At 40.8% G+C, this 18,023-nt stretch overlaps 1 protein-coding gene across 2 annotated transcripts; it reads right to left on the reverse strand.

Annotated features, from left to right (window-relative positions):
- Nucleotides 1–613: 613 nt before the first annotated feature.
- On the reverse strand, nt 614–13,086 carry cldn19 (claudin 19). 2 transcript variants are annotated; one of them, XM_026169031.1, is made up of 5 exons: nt 12,312–13,086; nt 6,174–6,338; nt 5,450–5,534; nt 4,124–4,270; nt 614–1,535 (listed from the first exon to the last, which is right to left on the reverse strand). In XM_026169031.1, exons 1-5 carry the CDS (start codon nt 12,532–12,534, stop codon nt 1,487–1,489), a joined length of 669 nt encoding a protein of 222 aa, XP_026024816.1. In that variant the 5' UTR covers nt 12,535–13,086; the 3' UTR covers nt 614–1,486. The 2 variants fall into 2 exon arrangements, with proteins under 2 accessions (XP_026024816.1, XP_026024817.1); XM_026169032.1 differs by having other exon boundaries at nt 614–2,026.
- Nucleotides 13,087–18,023: the final 4,937 nt, after the last annotated feature.

An 18,023-nucleotide genomic window follows, 5' to 3' on the forward strand; every position in this document is an offset into this window, starting at 1 on the left:
AATTGAATTGTTAGCGTTCCTTTTTGGTGATTTGGTTGAAAGAGACACACTTTGGAAGGCTGCCATTTGGATATTCTAGCGCAGAGACTCAAAATCTTGCGTGAGCTTTGGCTAAACTTCACCGGGTCTATTTCTCCAAAATCATAACTGTGAAGTTTGTATCTTCTGTTTACGAAAACACTTAATCTTCATAGAAAGCAAAAGCAAAGTAAGCAATAACAAAAAACAGAACAATTAGTAATGTTTACAGACATGTGCATATCGTATTAAAATAGTACTTGAAAAAGCACGACCCTCGCTCTTATCCTGTTTAAGTCAGTTAAAAATGAGTAATTCTAGCCAAGATCACAATTTAAAATGTTTTCTAGCTCAAACTCTACAACACCAGACATTCTCAAAGGTGGACTCGCAAGGTTAACTTGCTCAGCACAGCGCCAACAAGGCTTCAGTCCAGTGGAGCAGAAGTGGAATTCCACATCTGCAATTATTGAACAACAGGGTGCAAAAGAAGGATTTGAGCTGGAATGGAGGAATGAGTGGGGGGAGTGGGCAAAAAGTCAGGCAAGGGTGAAAAGTAGGGAAAAAACTGATAAAGTACTGAGTCATAGCCAAATCCATTTTTCCATCTCTGTTTACTTCATTCTAAAGGAAACAGACGGGTATACAGGTAAATGAGATGATACACGACATGAAGGAGGTAAATATTAGAGAAAAAGAAAGGCATGGTAAATAAATGCAGGCATTTTAACTCTCAGCAAACTGGCATTCCTTAGTACAGGAGACAGCACACAATACAGTACGTCCTTAAGAGTCAATAATACGACGACTCTTCCATTCACACAAAATCATATTGGCACCTGACGATACACAATGGATGCACTTGGTATATCCTCAGCCCAGACTACTTGGAAACAGGCACAGAGTTTACAGTGGCATAAGGCAACACGTGGCAGATCTATCATGTATTTGTCCTTTTTGTTCATAAGTGGTACTGTAGAGTAGCTTCACATTCGTTTTTGGAACTCCAACAATAGAAACAAAGGGAAACACAAGTCCTAGCAGAGTAGCTGTGGACACGCATCCCTCAGATGGGATGGAAAACAGAGAATTCACATACATGTGTGCAAACATGTGTTATAAGGCACTGTAGTAAAACATTATATGTAGTAAAAAAAAAAAAGGAGTAAAGTTGGTGGTATATACACCTGGGTTTTTTAACATGTTATAGAAAACATACCCTGAATGACTGTCTCTCCCAAAGTCAACAACACAGATGAGGATGTCAAACCCCCTAAGTACATCTAATTCATAAAACATTTCCCCAAACAATTTCATTAATCTCAACAAAGATTAATATATGTTGTTGCAATATGCTTGAGTGTTTGCTGTTCATAAATTCATTCTTGTCTGTTTTGAATTTCTCAGTGAAAGGGTTTTGTCTGTTGACAGAATTTAAACCATGGTAGGGCCAGAAGACTCTCCCAAACTACAAGTACTGCTCCCTTTTCTCTGGTGGGGTACTTTTAACATTTGGTCTGCAATTCAAAAGGGAAAAAAGACACGTTTCAGTCACAGCGACAAGAAAAAAACCTCACATTTACAAAAACACCCAGAGGTCATAGGCTGTAAGTGAAACTACGAATCAGCACAACAGTATGTTTCAGTTTATTGTTAACTTTGCACCAATATTTGGACAGAAGGGGGAACAGGAGGTGTAGCAGAGGGTTGATATCTTATTTCTTAAAGAAAACGTCTGACCACATGAGTCCATATTTACAGAGACGGCTCAGAGACGGAGAGGGGGTCGGAAGAAGACAGTACACCTTGGTTCCCATTAAAAGTGATAAGGTGCAGATGTATTATTGAGAAAAAGGAAATCATCTACAAGAGGTCCAAATTGGAAGGTAAAGAGGTAACAGGAAATGAAGGGGGGATGGGGAGACAGTGGTGGGAGAGTCGGAAAGTCCTCGATAAAAAGGCGGGGGCTGATCAGTCAGGGAAACTAGTTTCACTCAACAACTCTGCCCTGAATTAGAGGAGAGAAGAAGACAGTCAGGATAAGACACATCAAGAACTCTCAGATTCCCACCATGTTAGAGAGCCAGAGGGATGACTGAGATGTTAGCCGACAGGTTTCAGAATCAGTGTTACATGGAAGCTGGCTAGCACTGTTCGGGTTAAAATAGAACATTTACCCTACAGAATGACTAATAAAGGTGGGCAGAAACATATAGAGTCAATGAACAGCTATACTGCTGTCTGGGGTGATGTGGAACTGCCTTAATCCTGCATTCTCTGCCACAAGAGACATACTCGAAGCTGCAAAAAAATAAAAGTCTTCCCTCCATAGAGGTGTCTGGGAAAAGGGCTTTCAGACTTGACCTCTGTAAACACTTGTCTGTTGGCTTTATAGGCCTAGTTGCTCATTTCCAGTCATATAGAAATGGGGAGATGTCACAGTCGCTACGACAGCAGAGCAGAGATGCTTGACATCCCATTGACATCTCATTTTATTTAGTACAAGTACAAAGAATTTCCTATAGACCTTCACCGTCCACCTGCCAAGTTTGAGAATAATAGAGCTCTCCACAAATAAGTCTCTTCTAAGAAGAGAAGCCATGTAACTGGGAAATGGGGCAACTGGGACCTATTCTAAGAAAAGTTAATGGCTTTTTTATGTGGAACAGTGATGGACCAACTCTTTTAGAAACATAAATGGGGGCAAAGTGATGTGGGAGCATGAAGGGAGAACTCAAGAGCCAATTTAGCAGCAGCTGAGTTTTAAAGGGTCTAATGTGGCAATAGTTGCAAGTATCTATTGTGCCTCACCTTCAATGAGTAGTCGGTGGGTTGAAGACCACCTGTTTTTTCTATATGCAATCAACCAAACAGTGGAGTTAAATATAACACTTCATCATGCTAAATTATATAAAGATAATAGTATGCTGACATCTTTTAGCTTCTCAGTAAGATTATTCATGTGTGTGAATAGCTTAGATCTTAGGCACTGGTTTAGTTATACAACAGCTTATGAGATGAGGGAGTGTATGAATCTGGAACGATGGTGTTAGTAAATGGAGCGTGATGATATGTGTCGATGACAGTCTCCTCTTTCTCCTCGTGTTAAGTATAATGGAAGAGCGATAATCAGCAGCAGTCATACTCATTACACATCTAAACAGACACCTTTAACTAACAATTCACCCTCCACTGCTGCAGTTCAGATTGTGTGCCTGCATGTGCGATCTTCATCAAGTCCTTGTGGTGTAAAAAAGGACTGTGTAGTTTTACCATATGTGAGAAATTTTCTCAGCTGTTAATAAGATGGTTGTCCAGGGGCTTCCTCACTTAGGAGGACACCAGACACGCCTGCTTCTTTACTGTCATTCATTATGTTTGTTTGAATAACACTCGACAGCTTAAATAAATAAATTAAGAACATAGAAATTCTTTGTTTTGTTTTGAATTCTATATAAAGATAGAAAAGGTTTGGTGGTTTAGAGCTCTAAACTCTGTGAGTAACAAAATTAAATCCTTTTTTTCTCATTTGCACACAGGGTCAGGCCTTGTCCCCTTACACACGTAACTGCAACAGTAGACTGTGAACATACGTGGCAATTTGGAGGTAAAACACCAATGCAGCTCCAACCAGGAAGCACAGGACATGCTAGTAAAAGTTCAGCAAGTTTTGCAGTACTTCCTCAGATAAGAAATGCCCTTTAATTTGCAGTGTAATTTGCTCCAAACGATGTTTTTCTGTACCGTGCTTAAATTTGTGTTCATCGTATCGCTGTACTTACCTCTTAAAGTACATTAAATCATGACAAGCAGGAGATGTCAACTCACAATACAAGCTTAACACTTTCTACGTATAAGTTTGTACTTCTTTAGGTTCATAGCCACATACATCCTACTGGTAGATAATATGCTCATATATGTACAACTTCATATGTCGTGTATTGCTGTGTAAGATAAGAAGTGTCTTTGAGCTAAATGATTGCATGTGTGTATGCATGATAGTCTTTTTGTTAGATTTACAAGGGGAAAAAAAGAGGGTGGTGCCAAGCGTGTCCTCTGCTCTCTGTTTGGGTGACTGCTGGAAGGGGTTGGGGTTTACACGTACTCCCTTGCTGTGGAAGGCTGTGATTGGCGGTAATATTGCTGTCCTCGCATATCTTCTTTGGAGCAGGAGCAGCACAGCAAAGAGCCACCCAGAACAGTCAGACTGGCTGCTGCCCATCCGACAAACAAGGCTGAGCCAAACTCATACCTGCACAGGAAACAAGGCATAAACAAGGCATAAGGTGTAAATGCTGACATAAAAAGACATACACAAAATAAAGGATAAATGGATATTGAAGCGTGGGCGATAAAAAATGGATAAAAAATTTATTATTTTAATTATTAGATATTGAAGACTAACCATTAGCATACACATTAGTCATAAGAGGAGCTTTACAGCTGTAATACTTGATAAAAGTAACAACTACTAGTATTAAATGATTTGTTTTTCCTTTTTTTTCATAACTGGAAACTATTAGCATCGTACATTGATCATATTTCTAAGCCAAAATTATCAAATATTTGGAAATGATGTTGCTAAATTAATCAATGGTTTTTCCTTACCAACCAAATGTTTGCAGCTAACTAGCTATTATTGTTTATTTGTGATTTGTATCACCAACTGGTCATATTTTTCAGCCATTATTAGCAACTATTGGCGACAGATGTTGACTATTTTAGTAATAACTACAGTTTACAGCTAAACTCATCTTTTTAACAGCAACCAGTAACATTAGCTGATTTAGACGTATATGTCATACAGATATTAGCAGCTGAAAACAGTTGTGTCTGCAACTAGTCCTAATTATTTTTATTTGCCACATCTAGGTGGTTTTTGTAAACAGAACACGTTAAGTTTAACAGTAATTTGACTGCAGAATCTTTGTCACTGGCTGTAGTTCCAGTTTATCACATCATGTTAATTGTCCCTCAAACCTTTGAGATGAAGTCTGCTTACTTATGCCTGTTTCTTCTATGTACAACAAAACCTCTTGACTAGTCTAAAATATGACATTTTCAAATATACAAACAAACAAAAAAATAAGAAGACTGAGCACAAATACAACAGCGTGATAACTGAAAACAGTGTTAGACCAATGAAAACAGTATCACTGTCAGGTATCTTTTATTCAGGCTATTTAGTGTTTCCCACCTCTGCATTTTTTCTTTTCAACAACATTTTAAAGAAATATTAAACTATTGCAAACATTGCAATCTCATTATATGATATTGTGATATTTATTCGAGATCTGATACTTCCAGGTTTTGAATACACTGACAGTATTGTAGCAGTCGCAACTTGATTATGGTGTTTTTTGCTCTTTAATGAAGAGATTAAACCCTCAGCTCAAACAGAAAGGAGTGTATCACAATATGATTCACATACCTGGCATTGGGTGGTGTGTTTGGGTTAAAGAACTGATAGGACACCTGAGTGGCATACCAGGACACAGAAACCAGTGTGCATAAACCTGTGGAGGGAGAAACAGGTGAGGACCATGCTACCTGCAGAACTTTTCTGATGACACTACAGGAACTGGAGTAGAGGGAGCGGGCAAGGTGCTTTGCAGAGTGGTCTGGCAGAAATCACCTCTTTCTGAATGTCAGTGAGACAAAGGAATTTTTTTCTTCTAGGGGAAAAAAATACAACTAAGCCCAGGAAATGTCTCATGGGTGAGGAGGTTGAAACAACGGATAGCTACAGGTTCTTAGGTGTTCACCTGAAGGAAAGACTGGAATGAAGGTGTGTGTGTGTGGAGAGAGATGCACATACACAGCTTACATACACAGAAATTTCTGTCATTTTTTTCCTAACGTTTTATTTTATCTTATCTGTCAGTTTACTACACTAATTAATTCTGTTGCTACAACAACACCAATGGCTTGGCTTAGTAAATACTTGTTTAGTTTAATTTCTTTCCTTGGGATTGTGGTCTGAGGTCAAGAGCTAATGCCTCGAAAATGACCACTTCCTGTTTACAGCAGGGACTCTAATTACCCAGAAGACCCCTACTGCAAGAAAAATGCCAGACCACTCTTGCTAAATGCATTGAATGCCAGAAATACAGCGTCTTTTTATGCTGGTAAATGAAGCAAAACAACAGTTGCACCTGCAAGCAGAAAGAGTGCTCCTCCAGTCATAGCGATGCGGGACTTGGTGGCTGGGTTGTTATCTCCCACCTTGGTACACTTCATGCCCACCACGCTGACAATGATCCCAATAAAGCCCAGCAGTACTGACACCACCATAAGGGCCCGGCATGTCTGGATGTGGACTAGAGAAAAAAGAGGGGAGGAAAGAGATAAAACATGAAGTAGAGGATGTAGAAGTGGTGAGGAGATGAGAAAACAGAAAAGAAAAGAGTCTTTCAGCCCATCATTTGGAAAGACACAAATATTTCTAAACATGAAAGTGAAAACTGAGGGGAATGAAGCTATACATGCCATGCAGGGTTGATGGGAGACCACATGCATTTGTGACAGACAGATCATTAGGGAGAGTCCACCACTGTCCTACTTTTCCAAGCAGGGTAGTTCCAGAGGTGACTTTACTGGCCAAACTCTGGAACCGTAAATGATCCTTCAAATCTTCTCCACATCGTTCCACTGTGGTTTTGCCGTCTCTAAAATCGAATCCTCTACCCACACAGGCCTCAGCACACACATAACTTAGTGGGAGGAACATATTTACACATATTTACTCACATATGTGTAAGAGCACAATATGAGCACAGACACATTGACTGTAGGTGGAACAGACTGAGATGAAAGTCTCTCTCTGGCTCACACTGACTGTAGGAGGCCCCACTTTACATGTTTCAAACAGTGGGATTAGTGTGGCTTTGTCACAAAGAAAGATTGTTTTCGCGGGGCCGTCACCACAGCGATGTGAGTGTACTGCCTCAACAACAGCCACTCAAAGACACGTTAAAGGCAAAGCAATGCTGAGCGCCTAATAATACCGTCAAAATACTGATGGAGCGTGCCTTATTTACAGCAAGCGAGGGGGTTGTTGAAATCCCAGCAGCGGTAGAAAACATGGAAATTCCAGCATCTCGATTGTGATATCTGACAAAGCTGACAAATATGGTAATTAAAGTAAACAGGGGGATTTCTCATAGAGGTTTCACAGCCAAGATCACAGGCATCACTTTCAAAAAACGGCAGCCGGTGTTGTGTTTGCATGTCCCAGGAAACACGCTGAACAGAAAACAATTCAATAGAGTCAGCAAACTCATTTTTTTAGTGTTGCCCCTTTGTTAGCTTTTACAGCTCCAGGACACATTAAAAAAAATCCCATTATGCACTCATTATATTCCAGGACCTTTGAAATATATCATTTTATTTATCTCCTGAAAACAAATTGTGGATGTTACTAGGTAAAAAGAAGAAGAAGAAGAAGAAGAAGAAGAAGAAGAAGAAGAAGGAGCACTGTTGGTTATTACTAAATAATAACTTGGTAGTTTTTTTTATTGTGCACCAACAATATAATGGTAATTTATAATAGTAGGTCAGTGGTACATGTGAGGACATTGTCTGGTGGTAGCTGTAAAGTGTCTGCTGACGATATTGGTTTGTAAATGTTTACTAAGTATTTAGTTTCCTTTTATTCTTAGACAGTCTTGACTTGCTTTGGTTCACCATACGGCCAAAGTCAGGGGTGTTGGTCTCACTATTCCCACAGCACTAACACTGAATCTTCAAAGCGCACGTGCCTAAAGCATCAATATTTGATCCCCCAGGAATGAGAACAGGTCAGAAATTAAACCTTTATCATAAAATTGTTGATTATGGTATAGCATAAAAAAATGTAAATGCAAGGATTTAATTGTTATATAATTGTCATAATCTCTAGCACATTAAGGCAACTGTTGCTGTGATTTGTCGCTCTATAAATAAAACTGAAGTGAATCAGCTGCAGTACGATACACAATACAATACAATATACCACATGTTAAAATTAATTCCATTTTTTTATTATACAAACTATAATGTTATAGATAAACATAATGTAGAACTTTAATAATGACTTGTAAATATTATCAGTTATCATTTCAGTATTTCTTAACAGTAACATTAACATTGACATTTTAAATGTGCCCTTATTACACTGTGGTTAACATTGTAAGTTCTTACTGAATAGTTTGATGTGTAGTAAGGATTTCAAGAACTGTGTCAGAAAAAGTGTTTGTTGACTTGTTCTACTGTTAACAAATGCTCAAGTAGAGATGTTCCTTGCTCTGTGACTCAAGTAGCAAAAAACTAATTCCTCCTACGAGCAACTTTTGCCACTCAGCAGCCAACACTGTCTTTCAGGGCATTGATCTTTGGGACTAAAAAAAGTGCATGTTTAAAATTGCCAGTCAAATCTGATTAAATAAATGTCTTTTCCCAAAACAAGGTATTAATTTTTTTCTTTGCTGCAGTGCTTCTATGATTTTTACCAATATCCGATTCTCTGAGTTCTGTACAGTCGAGTATCAGCCTGAGATGGAAGCTAAAGTCACCGTTTGTCATTGTGACAGAAATACACACACCATCATTCATGGTGCGGCAGTGAAGCAGCATTTCAAAAGCTGATCTGAAGGGACTTGAAGGGGGAACAATCTTTGAAGTCTGATTTATGGCTCCATTGCTCCTTTTGATGGAGTATCTGAATGGTCTTCCAGAGAGAGGGATTTGGAAATTTTTTGCTGTTGTTTTTCATTCACTGTAGACATTCCTGGTGTGTGGGGGTTTAGGCTAATGACTCCACTGACCGGTTTTCCTTGGTGAGACTAGAAGAAGGGATTGAAAGTGAGAAAGAGAGTTGGTTGAAGGCTGGCTCACCCACCCACTAGGTTCTCTTTTTCCACTGCTAAGATTGGCAGTACCAGCCACAACCTTTCAGTGTGTGTGTGTGTGTGTGTGTGTGTGTGTGTGTGTGTGTGTGTGTGTGTGTGTGTGTGTGTGTGTAGGCTCTGTAAGGTCCCATTGTGAGGTCACTTGAGTCTATTTTGTACAGACTGGCTCTCTGCCTGCTCGGTGCCTTACACTTACAGTGCAATTCACACAGCATTTGAAGCATTTGTTGTAGGTAAATATCAATGTTAGTGTCTGTGTGAGTCCACACACACTGCAAACCCTCATTGGCTGTTTTGGATGCATACTAAATATTTGAAATATTTGTCCTATAAAACCATTTTTACCATGTCTGACTCTCAGCTTGTTTTTTATTCTAAACAGTGTGAACCTGTGTAAACCATGATATTTTTTACTCAGTATAGATTACTGTAGCTTAAGACAACTGCTAATTACATCTGCATGACTTATCTGATACCACCCTTAAATGTGCATACAAGTTAAGCATAAGGTGTGAAGGGCAGAAGCAAGACCCCAGCTCAGATCAGAGGAGGCATCAATGACAACCCTTGTGAGTAAGTCAGATAAAGTATCAAAAGAAGAGCTAGCATGGAGGTGGGTTGCAAAGTAGCTTGCTTTGCAGAATTTTAATTCCGTTCCATTCAATTGTATTTATATAGCACCAGATCCCAATAACAGATGTCTTAAGTTGCTTATTATTGTAAGGTAAATACCCTACAATAATACAGAGAAACCCCAACTATCAGACAGCCACCTATGAGCAATCACTTTGATGACAGTGGGAAGGAAAAACAGTTTAAAAGGAGGAAACCTCCTGCAGAACCAGGCTCAGGGACGTGCGGGGCCATCTGCCACGACCAGTTGGGGGTGTGTTAGGTTGAAGCAGCTCTCATAGGATTTTCCAAATGGATGTGTAGAATGGTATCAGCTGAGCCATCAGCTGATGTGGGCTGATGTAGTAATCAGCTGATTTGCCAGAATCGCTACCGAGCTGAGCTGACTTTGTGGCTTACCAGAACTTACACAAACAGAAAGTGAAAAGGAAAGTAGCTCCCACCTGGATGTCAAACTAGTGTCCTGACTGACAGTTTTATTATGGACATTTTAGCCTTTTTACAACACATGTATTTGTGTTTTTAAAGACATAGGTCAAGAATCGTGGAGTAGGCAAAGCATGGGGACAAAGACTGACAGATGGGTATAAATGTCAAATAGTTTGGAGGGACACGTTGTTGGCTTTGATCTTAAAAGAAATACAAGAATCTAATACAAGAACATTTCTACCTAACTGGCCATAGATAAAGTAGGTTTGACTGACCAAATGTGCATACATTTCAAGATGTATTGTATAATAGAAACTATTTTACTATGAATAGTGTCTTCAGAAACTCATTGTCAAGTTCGATTTATAAAGCAGACTTAACCTTTTACATGAATGTCTGGCATCCACAGGAAACATCTATGCCTTTTATGTCAAATGTGCAAGAGGTTGCTATTTAGTGCGACACACAGATTGGCAGAGGCAGGTCAATGTCACGCTCAGATTTTACTGGATGCAAAGAGCTGTCCTTTCAGCACCACCATCCTCCTTCACCTCATCTGGCAAATAACAGCCATCTGTTATTTTGACCACTGTCTTCTTCTTGAGCAAAATGCTCAGTAAACCTGCAGCACTTTCCACCACATTTGCTTGGCCACATCAGCACAGTCTAGTGAACAATTATACCCGCCGTCACATGCTGCTCCTGCTGCGAACATACCCAGGCGAGAGGAGCTCCTTCAGACCTATTTGTGCCTGATCAAACCAATACCCGAGATTCCGACCTGATCCGGGACATGTGATTAAATCAGTTCTGTTTCGTAATGTGTCTGGGGGGAAATCTAAACAAAGCAGAGATTGTTCAAGAATGTTTTATTCTGTAACAATTGGGTATGTTATCCTAGTCCTAACCCTGCCCCCTGTTTTCTAGATGAATTTCTGGTAATTTGTTAACATCTATAGAGTTTTATAAATGTATCACCTGTTTATATGATTTAAATGGAAAAGCTTGGAACATAAAATCTGTCATGCCAAATGACTGTGTAGTCTTTATTTGAAAGGTAACATCTTCTAGTTTCGGAATAATTGTCCATCTAGCAAAATCCAACAATAACTCGAGGAGACTCGATGGATGTTAAGAGGTTAACGGACAAGTGGAACAATGTGCTCGTGTGGGGACGATAGAGCACATTCTGGGAATATCTCTGGACTTTAGCTCAACAACTACCCTTTTCTTCTCCTAACAGCCTCTATTCATGCCCAAAGACAATACACTGTTCTTATTGCTGCAAGGAACCAAAGGAGATGGGAGATCAGCTCGGACGCCCCATCACAACGATCGCCATCAGAAAGTGTGTTGATAGGAGGACTCACAGAACCGCCAAAATGTTTGCAAAGTGCCTCATTTGTTGTTCCAAGGAAAGCGTGCCACAGCAGTAACCACAGAGAAAAACAAATGAATTGTATTGTGAAAGTGCCTTCTGACCAAGCCTCCCCCCCTTAACACCCGCTAGTCTTTCATTAGAATCTCTAATAGGATAATTTAAGCAGACAGTAGATGGATGGATTCATATAATCTGTGTGCCTTTAATTATGACTCACTAGGTCCAGCTCACAGATTGGAGATGACAGGAGACTCGTATTCTGAGCTAATTTACGTCCGAACCCCACATTCCGAACCCCCTCCTACTCATCACACTCTACGCATGGTGTTTTGGAGTTCTAATAAAGAAACTAAGCTGTAATAAAGATGTGAACAGCAGCATTTGAAGTAAGATTTATAGCTTGCATGTTTATTGCATCCCAGTTAGCATTTAGCACTCAGGGAGTTGTTTTTCTTCTGTTTTTGCTGCTGATTAATGGCAAGAGTCGGCACACATGAATGGGCCATACTATAATAACTGTGTACCGTAGTATATAATAACTATAATACATGTGTAGTGTACCACAAAAGATGTTTCTTGGGAAAATTTTGTATAACAAAGCAGAACAAAAGGTTGACAAATGTTACGGTAATTAAAAATATAAAATAAAAGAAGGAAAGTAGTTTGAAAGAAAGGAAGGAGTGTGATTGAAAAGTGAAAAAAGTTTATCAGCACATTAGCAGTTTAATTGAATTTTACTCTTCGTCATCTGAGTAATTGTACATTGAATATAACTTCACAGTAACTTCACATCCAACAGAATCAAACCTGAAAATCCTTTACAATGAACCTGCACTCCAAACAGAAGTGATACCTAACATGGATTTCTTTAAAGACAAGGACATCACCGTGAGTAGGAAAAGGGCACTGCTACAAGTTAGAGATCCTTGGGTTTTAGGAGCAAATTCAAATGTGGTACTCACTGTCCAGCGAGAGCATGGAGTCAAAGATCTTGCACTGCACCTGTCCCGTACTCTGTGAGGCACAGCTCATCCACAGCCCCTCGTACAGACCCACAGCCGTGATGATGGCATCGCCGGCGTACGATGACTGCTTCCACTGGGGCAAGGCAGTTGTGGAGATGATGCCAATCCAGCCACCCAACGCCAGAAAGTAACCCAACAACTGTAGACCTGAGTTAGCCATTCTTCTCTAACACTGTCTCTCTGTTTTCTGTCTTGTCTTGTTCTTTCTCTCCCTGCTTGACTCGCAACAGCTTCTAACTCCTCCTAATGCGTCGCCCTTTCTTTGAGCGGTCTCTGTGGGCACACTTGCTACTTGTCTTGCTTTTCTTGCCACTATCTGGTCCCTCTGAGCATCTCCTTGTGCTCCTCTGCTCCAATTCGCATTTGTAGAACTCTCCTCTGTCTCCTTGTCTCTAATGCTCTCTTTTTCCTCTCCACGTCCTTGCCTGGTTTTTCTGCCCCTCAGTGAAGACAACGAGCTGATCTCTTCAGATCAGGAATCTCTCGTCTGATTTCTTGATCCCTGTGAGGTTCAGTCAAAGTGAAGAAAGAACTGGTCAGCAGTTCAGTTCATCAAGCATTGCCGCTGGGCTGCCTCACACTCTGCATGACTTCCTCCAGTCTCTCTCTCTCTGTCTTTCTCTCGGTTGCTTGCTAACTTTCGCTCCACTACAGTCTTTCTATCTACTCCAGGCTCATGTGGCACAATGAGGGGTAGAAGGAAAAAATGGGAAAAAAGAAAAAAGAAACATGTGGACACAACAAGCTGACCATGGAGGGATGAATAAATGGGTTGGTTTCTGATTGGACTGTGTTGTAGCAACGCCTACTGGGAGGGAGGAGGAAAGGGTTGATAGAGGAGAGTAAGAGCCGTTTCAAACAGAGAGGGAAAGGAAAAGCAAAAAGATCTGGCTTTGGAGGGAAAGCACCATAGGTGGAGACAGAATTAGGCAATTCTTATAAGACTGTGCTAATCCAACCGGGGAATTCCAAAGAATCAGCGCATGGTACATGTGCTGATTCTTTCAAAGTCTACCCCCTCCATAGGAGGTGTGGGGAAGGTTGTGATGAAGCGCAACAAATGTACATAAATCAGCTCCAAACAATGCCGAGCCTGTAAAGAGCATGTCACATCCAGACAGGCTCTCTGCAAATTATGGGCCGCCAAGGCAAGCCTCCCCTTATCACCATGGCAACCCCAACAAATGAAGAGAGAGAAAGAGAGCGCGAGAGAGTTCAGCCAACTGTACATCCTTACCAGCTGTAAATGGAAGACACACTCCGGCCCTTTGTGTGTGTGTGTGGAGAGTGCAGGAACCCGTTTTTCCCATAGCTGCATGCCCTATCAGCTGTCCTTCAACTCGCCTCATCAAATTAGCTTCAGTTCACTCCAGACTAACTCAATAATTCTATTCTGCCAATTAGAGTGTCGACACACTGAGAGACACGGCCAGTTTCTCACATCTATAAGAGACATGTCTCACCCCCACCCTGCTCTCACACTCACACACACACACACACACATGCACTGTCTACATAGTAAACATGTTCTGGTCAGTATCCTCAAAGTTGTTTTGGGGTGGACACCAAAGAACAAAGAGTAGTTTAATGAAAATTGCCTTTTCTTCACATGCTCTCCAGCTTGTCTTTTTGTCTGTCACGTCTACCTCTCCTACCAAGTCAGACTTGAACTTGAGCAACAACAACATCAAAAACATGTGAACATGCATGTGACCTAACTAAAACCACTGACCTTTTCTGAACACCTGCACAGACCCTTACATGGAGAGCTACAACCTTCCCCACTTCTTATCATCGCTGTTTGTGTAGATCTGGCTGTGCGTACATGACTGTGACTGTTGTGTGTTTTAATGAGAGGTTTCACATATGAGGGCGAGTTCTGGTTCGAGCACAGAGGTGACCCAGAGGTCGAGAGGCAAGAAGAGATGAAAGAGAGGCAAAACAAGTGCTCAGGGTCATGTGTAGTGGGGTGGTAAAGAGGGGGCTTTAGTGAGGCTTTGAAGACCCTTCTGATTTTGAGTCATAACAAAAGACTGTTGCTGGTGAGGTTACAGAAGTACAAATAAAACTGAAAGTCGGCTGAGCATTGTTTGAATTTGAAACATATTGCTTTGAGAATTCACAACAGTGTGCCAAGTACATGTTTAAGCAGAGGATAATACACCAGCATATTCACTACACAGTCAAAACAAATGAAAAAAATGTCACGGACTCAAATATATATGGACTGTCTTTAGCTTTTATTACCGCACGCATTTACCATGACATTGTGTCCATTAGTTCACAACATGTATTTCTGTCCATGTATTTTGTCACGAGCTTGTAGTGATGATGCAAAAGTCACATGTCTGCATTAATTCTTCTCTAGCACATCCCAAAGATGCTGAATGAGTCTGGAGCCGTTATGTCCCATGGTCCCTGAACTACTCATGGCAGTGTCATTCTGGAATATTGACCAACAAATCAATCAAGAAGTTTATTGTCTTATAAACTGCTAAACTAAAATAAACTAACTAGTTTAGATAAACTAAAAGTAAAGAATAATAAGCATAGCAACAGTGAACTTGATGATAGAGGCATTGCTCTGGAAGTGGATGCAGTTGTAGGTGAGGAGGATGCACAGGAGTGGACTGAGCCTGGTGTCCCTGAGCTCACTGTTCTTGTGCATAATGTCCTGGTATCGGCTGCCATTAGCTTTTATCAGCTTTTATATATATATACCATTAATGAAAAAAAACCTAGTAATTCAGTATATTCAAGTAGTCACCTGACCTCATTTTTTGAAAAAATACCCCAGACCATAATACTGCCTTTGTACCGTAAATGTGAAGGCATGATGGGTGCATTACAACCTTTCTTACCTTACCGCAATGCACTGATCATTCTGCAGCACGGTAAATCTAGACTCTGACCACATGACCTTTTACTTTAGAGTTCAATACTTCCAAGAAAATTAAAGCTTTTTGTGCAACTGTTACTGTCACTGTTGACTTTCTTAAGGCTATACAGTTTTTTAGCTTAATTGAGTTATTTTGTGTTTTTAAGATATCAGTGCTATTTCATGTAATGATGCACGAGTGTAGTCGAAGAACTAGATGGAACAAAGACCACTGGTAGTTGATTTTTCTGCATCAGTCATGTCCTTTCACTGCAGGTTGAAACACTCGTGAGCTGCTCTAAGAAATAAATTATTAAAACATGAGATTATGCTGATATTAGTGAATGTGTTGCGAAACAAACAAAGTCCATTACCCAGTCTTATTTCACCTCAGGATCCCTGTACCATCAGTATGACCTCTAGCCCTCATCACTGTGGACAGACCCCTTCACTGCTCTCTGCTCTTACCTCTTTGATGCGACTCTCCCTAAACACGAAACCACCAAACGTGGTTAACAACCCACGCACACACAATTAAAACATCAGGGGCCAATCAGATTAGCCAGTGTTACCATTGCTGTGTGAAGCACATGTGGACATGTAAACAGTATTGGAGGAGAATTAGGCAAATCAACGGGCAGGTCATGGATTACTATATTTGAGAAAAGTCATTGTTCAGTGAAGCAGACTCTCTTTGATGTCACATAAAGGAAAGTTACATGTCAAGAAAATAATACAAAACTGGGAATACTTGGGAAGCGAGCTTGTGCATGAATTAGAAGTATTCCCAGAGAGCCTGTAGTCCTCTCCAGTACTCTGTAATTACAGAATGTCAAACCTTTCCTGTTAATGGTTTTTACTCAGAGCCCACATGAGAGGGTGGTGCCTGAATGAATGCTAACTAAGCACACAAATGAATAATGTATGCTTATGCCCCAAGGAGAGCTCCTCTGGGCAAACTCAAGTATCCCTGAAGAGACTGTTGGCTCTCCTCATTAGGAGTTGAACAGGCCGTCTTCTCCACAAAGCAGACAGCAGTTTCAAGTGCTGTGATACACAAAGAATCAACAGTGACAATGCAGTAGAGACAGGCCTGTTGACTGATGGCCTAATTACACTGATTATGTCATTTTGGGTGTCTACACCCTAAAAAGACACCCCCTTTACACCCTGTGAGAGGTTTATGGGAGCATTTTGAATGAATGTTCCACAGTCTTAAACACTGAATTCTTTTCGTGCTGCTGTTTCTTAAACTCACTGTGGTTAACCCTCGTCTCACTGACTGACTGGATTGGGAGGAATGGAAGACACTCTTCATTTGGCCATGCTCTTCTTCCATTTACCTTCCATTCTGCGTATCCCACATCACCTTAATGTCTCTCCATCTGTACCCTCTCCTTCCTGCCTCCATCCTCAACAGAGGATACATGGTTCAGTGGGTGCCATCAGTCTCTCTGTCCTCGCCACCTCTCTCCCTCTCCACAAACTTCTACAGCTCTAAGCTGAGCTTAAGAGTCAGCTGAGCTGATCAAAGACTGTAGCCATGTAGTGGCTAACAAGAGGCGAGAGTTCCCAACGACACAGGACCTCCCAGGGGTTTCCAATGACATAGACCTACTGTAAGTAGAATCAAAGTAGAGGGACCTGCACTGATTTTACACTATTCCTGTGTGGCGTGCATGAGTAGCCATGTACACAAACACAAATGTCTGTCTGTTTTCAGTGGAAAAAAGGAAACTATTCATCCAGAAGCTGATTTCAAGTCTATTTGATGTTGTGCTGGTCCACTCTAGTGATTTTATGTCTGCAACAAGAGCCACCTTCCATCGCCTGTCATGCCCTTAGTGTGGGCAAGGCCCTGGTCATGTTCCCACCACTTGCTTCTTCCTCAGCCCCTCCTTCTTCTCCATTTACCTCTCTTCTTGTCACGTTGACCCCTTACAGTTGCCTCTACATGCTCAGGCCCACTATTATCAATCTAATTAGCCCTAGCAGGCTCTACTTCCTACTCCCCCTTTCCCCCAGTTTCTTCTTTTGTCCTTTATGACATTTGTCCTCTATGTACAGTTGCCTCACATTAGGGTTGCTGGTTGATCCCAACAGGAATGAAACTACAATCCTCTGGAGTAATAGGTATTCATACATGTTAGTAACTCTTCTACAGGAAAAGTCACTTTCCATGCTGGTAAATTTTGTGTCAGATGGTCCCACTGTTCAAATACTGTAGCTAACTGTCTAGAGCATTCACCACTAATAAATGAGCATCATGTATGCGTGATGCATGCGTGCATCGTGTCTTGCCTTTCCAGGTCTTTTAGTCATATCTCATAGTTGGGGAAGGAGACACAAATCCCTCTGCAGTTTCATCAAGAAGAGTATCGATCTTAAAAACACGACCAAATTAAACATGTGGAGCTTCCTGCTGTGGTAACCCTTTGTGAATAAATGAGAAGCTGAAAGCAGCTTCCACACTGAATAAAAAGACAGGAGCCATGTAGTGTAGTGTGGTAGCTGATGAGAGTGGAGTCTAACAAGCTGGAGTTACACTGATCCTCTGAGGAAAACTCCACCTTGCTGATGAAGCTGCTGTTAAAAGTTAATTAAATGGAGCTGCTCTTTACCAAAATCATCAGGAAGACTAAGATTTAAGATTTTAAGCATGAACAAACATGGTGTGAATAGAAAGGGTTCTCTTTTTAGTAACAATGCTTCTCTGCTCTCTTTACCCTGCTCTTTATCCACACAACAAATATAAATTAAGCTGCCTACAC

Source organism: Astatotilapia calliptera, chromosome 5, assembly GCF_900246225.1.
Source record: "Astatotilapia calliptera chromosome 5, fAstCal1.2, whole genome shotgun sequence".
NCBI classification, from domain to species: domain Eukaryota; kingdom Metazoa; phylum Chordata; class Actinopteri; order Cichliformes; family Cichlidae; genus Astatotilapia; species Astatotilapia calliptera.